Source organism: Pyrgilauda ruficollis, unplaced genomic scaffold (genome assembly GCF_017590135.1).
Source record: "Pyrgilauda ruficollis isolate IOZ18807 unplaced genomic scaffold, ASM1759013v1 scaffold1142, whole genome shotgun sequence".
Lineage (NCBI taxonomy): Eukaryota > Metazoa > Chordata > Aves > Passeriformes > Passeridae > Pyrgilauda > Pyrgilauda ruficollis.
The window spans coordinates 6,460-12,864 of record NW_024509678.1 but is presented as its reverse complement, the minus strand read 5'-3'; the positions used below and the strand labels follow the sequence as shown (position 1 = coordinate 12,864).

General features: G+C 57.0%; 2 protein-coding genes across 3 annotated transcripts in view; both read left to right on the top strand.

Moving 5' to 3' along the window:
• The first annotated feature begins 68 nt into the window (after positions 1-68).
• Positions 69-3,345, top strand: SNAPC2 (small nuclear RNA activating complex polypeptide 2). Its single transcript, XM_041480414.1, has 5 exons — positions 69-337; positions 440-755; positions 1,506-1,663; positions 2,343-2,614; positions 3,027-3,345. Exons 1-5 carry the CDS (start codon positions 279-281, stop codon positions 3,239-3,241), a joined length of 1,020 nt encoding a protein of 339 aa, XP_041336348.1. The 5' UTR covers positions 69-278; the 3' UTR covers positions 3,242-3,345.
• A 224-nt stretch (positions 3,346-3,569) lies between these two features.
• The window catches only part of LOC121360512 (GABA type A receptor-associated protein), a 6,136-nt gene continuing 3,300 nt past the window's right edge, over positions 3,570-6,405 (top strand). Inside the window, exons 1-2 of one of the 2 annotated variants that reach the window (XM_041480394.1) lie at positions 3,570-4,366; positions 5,860-5,938. In XM_041480394.1, the coding sequence (XP_041336328.1) occupies positions 4,277-4,366; positions 5,860-5,938 (169 nt within the window). In that variant the 5' untranslated portion in view covers positions 3,570-4,276. The remainder of the gene's footprint in view (positions 4,367-5,859; positions 5,939-6,405) is intronic. The other variant, XM_041480403.1, reaches the window with a different exon arrangement.

Below are 6,405 nucleotides of genomic sequence, written 5' to 3'. Positions count from 1 at the left end.
GAGGGGGGATTTGGGGGAAAATTTGAGGGTCCCGGGGGGGATTTTTTGGGGAACTTGGGGAGAATTTGGGGTTTGTGGGAGGATTTTGGGGAATTTGGGGGTCCTGGGGGGCATTTTGGGGTGGCCCGGAAGGGAACGGGGGGGTCCAGGTGGGGTTGGGCTCCTGGAAGGGAATTCGGGTTCGCATTTGGGATTTTGAGAAGAATTCGAGCCCGAATTGAGGAGGGGTCTCCATTCTTTGGGACCCCTCCCCACAGGAGCAGGACGAGACCACCACCATGTTGGCCGATTTCATCGACTGCCCCCCCGACGACGAGAAAACCTCCGAGACCCCTCTGTAAACCCCCCCCTAAAACCCCCAAATTCCGGGGGATTCCCCCCAATAAACGCCGCCCCCTCCCCAAATTCAACCCGCGCCTCTGGTCCTCCGCGCCGCTAGGGGGCGCGCTGCGCCCGGAGCAGTCGAGTCTCTTCGGCGCCGCGTGACGTCACAAAAGCGCGCCAAGAAGACGCGGCCGCCATTTCGGCTCCGTGAGGGTGAAGCCGCCGCGATGAAGCCGCCGCGGCGGCCCCGCCTGATCCCGGCGCGGTTCGCGCGGCTCCCGCCGAGCCCCGAGCGGCCGCAGCGGGGCTCGTGGGCGCTGCAGGAGAAGCGGGCGCTGCTGGAGGCGCTGCGGGCCGAGGCTCAGCGCGGCCTCCCCGAGCCGCGGATGGCGGCGCTGAGGGAGCGGCTGCCCCGCAAGAGCGAGGAGGAGGTGGGGAGGGAGGGAGGGTGGGGGGCGAGCCCAGGAGACCCCCGAGGGACCCTCAGAGCGCCTAAAAGGGTCGGGGGTCGCCCCCTCAGAGATCCCCGAAATTCTCGTCAGAGACCCCCAAATTCCGCCCTCAGAAATCCCCAAATTGCCCCTTCAGAGATCCCAAAATTCCTCCTCAAAGAGCCCCCACATTCCCCCCTCAAAACTCCCAAATTCCGCCCTCAGAGATCCCCAAAATTCTCGTCAGAGACCCCCAAATTCCCCCTCATGGATCCCCAAATTCCGCCCTCAGAGACCCCCAAAATTTCCCCTCAGAAAAGCCAAATTCCCCTCAAAGACTCCAAAAATTCTCCCCTCAGAGAGCCCCAAATTCCTTCCCAAAGATCCCTAAATTTCCTCTCAAAGACCCCCCTCAAAATTCCCAAATTTCTCTCAGAAAACCAGAAAATTCCCCTCAGGGACCCCCAAAACTCCCCCGAATTCCCCTCGGGGACCCCAAAATCCCACCCAGGACCCCCTTTAGGGGAATTTTTTGGGGAGAATTTTTCACATTCCCCAAAATTTCGCCGCCTCGGGATGAAATTTTGGGATCCTGGAGCGGGAGAGGGGGTGGATTTTACGGGAGAAATTCCCAAAAAATTCAGGAATTTCGGGGAAATTTTCGGGAAAATCCCCCAAATTTGGCCTCTCAGGGGTTCCCAACCCCCCCAAAAATTTTGGGGATCCCCGAATTTGCCCCGATTTTGGCAGATCCGGGCGATGCTGGTGCGGCTGCGGGGCCGGGCGGCTCGGGAGGCGCTGAGCTCCAAATTCCGGAACTTTCTGCAATTCCAGAGCAGGATCCGCGCCCCCATCCAGGTTTGGGGGGGTTTGGGGAATTTGGGGGATCCTGAGCTGGGAATTTGGGAGTTTTTTGGGATTTTGGGGCCGGATCCACACTTCTATCCAGGTTTGGGGGGGTTCTGAGCTGGGAATTTGGGAATTTTCTGGGATTTCCACGCCCCCAACCAGGTTTTGGGGGGATTTTTGGGAATTTTTGGGGGTCCTGAGGGGGTTTTGGGGGTCCTGAGGTGGGCATTTGGGAATTTTTTGGGATTCTGGAGGCGGATCTGCTCCTCCATCTGGGATTTGGGGAGTCCTGGGGGGATTTTGGGGTGATCTGAGGTTCCCAAACCGATTTTTGGGATTCCCTACCAAATTTTTGGGTTTTCCAGATGGATTTGGGTGTTCCCAACCCCAATTTTGGGGTTCTAGGGCTGATTTTTTTTGGGGTTTCAGGGATTGTTTTTGGGGTTCCAGAGCAGATTTTTGGGGTCACATGACGATTTTTGGGGTCCCGGAGCTGATTTTTGGGTTCCAGAGCAGATTTTGGGGGTTTCAGGTCTGATTTTGGGGTTTCAGAGCAGATTTTGGGGTTCCTGGGCCGATTTTTGGGGTCCCAGGGCCGATTTTGGGGTTCCCAGGCTGATTTTTGGGGTTCCAGAGCTGATTTTGGGGTTCCCAGGCTGATTTTTGGGGTTCCAGGGCTGTTTTTTTGGGGGTTTCAAAGCTGATTTTGGGGTTCCAGAGCTGGGGGTTTTTTTTTAGAGCTGATTTTGGGGTTCCAGGGGTGATTTTTTTGGTGACGCTGGCGGCCACGGAGCCCCTGACCCTCGAGCACTCCAGACCCCCCCAAAATTTGGGAACCCCCGCAAATTTGGGGCCTTCCCAAAATTCGGGGACCCCCCCGGAGGTGGAGACCCCCCAAAATTCGGGGTCACCCCAAAATCCCGGGGGGTGGGAGGTGGATTTTGGGAGGATTTACGAGTTCCTGGCGCGGATCAGCGCAGGGGGGAAGGAGCCCCCCCTGAGCCCCGCAGGTGAGGGGGGACCCCAAAATTTTGGGGGGGGGGGAGAAATCCCAAAAATATAGGGGGGAAAATCTAAAAATTTGGGGAGAAATCCCAAAAATTTGGGGGAGAAATCCCAAAAATTTGTAGGGAAAACCCAAAAATTGGGGGTAAATCCTGAAAATTTCTGGGGGAAAACCTAAAAATTTGGGGGGAATTCCCAAAAATTTGGGGAGAAATCCTAAAAATTTGGGAGGGAGAACAAAAATTTGGGGGGGGGAAAACTCAAAAAATTGAGGGGGAAATTTTAGGGTTCCCAGTCCCACTTTGGGGTTCCCAGTCCCAAATTTTGGGTTCCCGATCCCATTTTGGGGTTCTCAGCCCAGTTTGGGGTTCCCAGTCCCGAACTGGGCGGCGCTGACCCCGCTGTCCCCCCCCGCAGAGGCCGCGGTGGTTCTGTCCTTGCTGGGAGCGCTGCCGGCCGAACTGGGAGCGCTGGGAGCGCTGGGGGGGCTCCAGCGGCACCTGCGGGGGCTCTGGGGGTCCCTGAGCGCCCCCCGCACCCCGGGGGAGCCCCCCCAGAGCCCCGAGCCCGCCCAGTGCCCCCCCCTGAACCCCTTACTGGTGCCGCTGGGGTTACTGGGACGGGCGGGCTGAGGGGGACGGACCAAAATTCCCGATTTGGGGGGGATCCCAAATTCCCTCTGCGCATTCCCAGGTTTTGGGGGAGGGGGAGAAAATAAATGTTTGGATTTTCCCAAAATTGGAGCGTTCGGGACTCGTTTGTGGCTGGACTGGGAGGAACTGGGAATGAACTGGGATGGACCCGCCCGGACTCCCCTCCACCCCCCCCCGCCATTTTCCCCCAATGGTTTCGTCCGCCTCGCGTTGGCCACGCCCCCTTGAAAAATCACGTGCCCCGTGTTTATTCCCTCCTGCCACGTGACGCTCCCCGCGCGGTGACGTCAGTCACATGACGTCAGTCACATGAGGGACGCAGCACCGCCCGGATCCTTCCGCGCCTCCGCCCGGGGCCTTCCCGGGACCGCCCGGGTTACCGGGACCCCCTCGCTGTTACCGGGACCCCTCCCTGTTACCGGGATCCTTCCCCCGTTACCGGCACTGGGAGCAGCTGGGGCAGCTCCGGGACGCTTTAGGAAGGGACTGGGACGGACTGGGAGGAACTGGGCTGAACCGTCCGCACCTTGCGTAGCGCTGTGGGCAGGGCCCTTACGCCATCTGCGTAGCGCCGTGGGCACCGGCGTGGCCACTCCGACGCGCTGGGAGGGAACTGGGCTGAACTGGGAGCGGCCTGGGAGGCCTTAGGAAGGCACCGGGAGGTGACAGGAGGGAACTGGGAGGAACGGGAACGAGCCGTACCACTGTGGGCGAGGCGCTTACGCCATTTACGCACCGCTGAGGGCACACCCCATTCCCTTACGCCACCTGCGTGGCGCTGAGGGCACACCCCGTTCCCTTGCGCTACTTGCGTAGGATCTCTCTATTACCGTCAACGGGCGCTCCTTACGCTGTTTGCGCGGCGTACGCCGCCGGCGCAGGCGCGGCGGGGGCGGGCCCGTATCCCTGCGCGCTCCCGAGGCTCCGGTGCAGGCCCGGTCCCGGTCCCGGTCCCGGTCCCGGCCCGGCCCCGTCAGGCCCCGGCCCCGCTCCGGCCCCCGGCCCGGCCCGGCCATGAAGTTCCTGTACAAGGAGGAGCATCCGTTCGAGAAGCGTCGCTGTGAGGGAGAGAAGATCCGGAAAAAGTACCCGGACCGAGTGCCGGTGAGGGCCGCGGCACCCCCGGGAACCCCGAAATCCCTCACGGGAACCCCGAAATTCCACCCGGGAACCCCGAAATCCCCCCCGGGAACCCCGAAATTCATCCTGGGAACCCCAAATTCCACCCGGGATCCCCAAAATCCCCTCAGGGAACCCCGAAATCCCACCCTGGGAACCCCGAAATTCCACCCGGGAACCCCGAAAATCGTCCTGGGAACCCCGAAATCCCTCATGGGAACCCCGAAATTCATCCTGGGAACCCCAAAATTCATCCCGGGAACCCCGAAATTCCACCCGGGAACCCCGAAAATCGTCCTGGGAACCCCGAAATCCCTCATGGGAACCCCGAAATTCATCCTGGGAACCCCAAAATTCATCCCTGGGAACCCCGAAATTCCACCCGGGAACCCCAAAATCCACCCTGGGATCCCCGAAATTCCATCTGGGATCCCTGAAATCCTCCTCGGGATCCCCGAAATTCACCCCGGGAACCCGGAATCCACCGGGAACTCCGAAATTCCATCCGGGAACCCCAAAAATCATCCTGGGAACCCCAAAATTCATCCCGGAACCCCAAAATTCCACCCGGGAGCCCCAAAATTCATCCCGGGAACCCCGAAATTCATCCTGGGAACCCCAAAATTCCATCCGGGATCCCTGAAATCCTCCTCGGGAACCCCAAAATTCCACCCGGGAGCCCCAAAATCCAGCCAGAGAACCCCAAAATTCCGCCCTGGGAACCCCGAAATCCTCCTCGGGAACTCCAAAATCCAGGCTGGGAACCCCAAAATTCCACCCGGGAACCCTGAAATCCTCCTCGGGAACCCCAAAATTCCACCCGGGAGCCCCAAAATCCAGCCCGAGAACCCCAAAATTTCTCCTGGGAACCCCGAAATTCCACCCTGGGAACCCCGAAATCCAGCACAAGAACCCCAAAATTCATCTTGGGAACCCCAAAATTCCATCCGGGAGCCCCAAAATCCCCCCTGGGAATCTCCAAATCCTTCCCGGGCACCCCAAAATTCCACCCCAGGATCCAAAATCCATCCCGGGCACCCCAAAATTCCCAAATTTTGGGGGCCCTCTGAGGTTTCCTTTCCCTGGCTGTGGTTTCTTTCAATTTTTGGGTTTTTTCACCTAAAATTCAGGTGCTTTTCTCTCCAATTTAAGGGATTTTCCCCCAAATCCAGAAAGATTTCCCCCCAAATTTAGGCAGCACCCCACCAAAACTGAGGAACTTTCTCCCAAAATTCCCAGGATTTCTTCCCCAAAATCAGGAAGATTCTGCCCCCCCAAATTCAGGGAATTTTCTCCTTAAAATTCAGGAATATTTCCCCCAAATTCAAGGTTTTTTTCCCCTAAAATCCAGGATTTTTCTCCCAAACTTAAAGAAAATTTCCCCCTTAAAATCCGGAATTTTTCCCCCAAATTCAAGGAATTTTTTTCCTTCCCAAATTCGGATTTTTCCCCCCAAATTTAAGGAATTTTCCCCCCAGGTGATCGTGGAAAAGGCGCCCAAGGCCCGGATTGGGGACCTGGACAAGAAGAAATACCTGGTGCCCTCCGACCTCACAGGTGGGATTCGGGAATTTCGGGGCTTTTTGGGAATTTTGGGGAATATTTGGGGCTTTTTGGGAATTTTTTGGGGTTTATTTCCAGTTTTCTAGGCTTTTTTTGGGGTGATTTCCGTTGTTTTGGTGGATTTTTGGGTGGGATTTTGGGGGTTATTGGGAAGTTTTGGGAATATTTGGGGGTTTTTGGGATTTTTTTGGGTTTATTTTCCAATTTTCTGGGGTTTTTTTGGGGTGATTTGAGGGTTTTGGGAGGATTTTTGGGGTGTTCTGGTTGGAATTTTTGGGCTTTTTGGGAATTTTTGGGAATTTTTGGGGGTTTATTTCCAATTTTCTGGGGGTTTTTTGGGGTGATTTGAGGGTTTTTGGGGTGTTCTGGTCGGAATTTTTGGGCTTTTTGGGAATTTTTGGGAATATTTGGGGCTTTTTGGGAATTTTTTGGGGTTTATTTCCAATTTTCTGGGTTTTTTT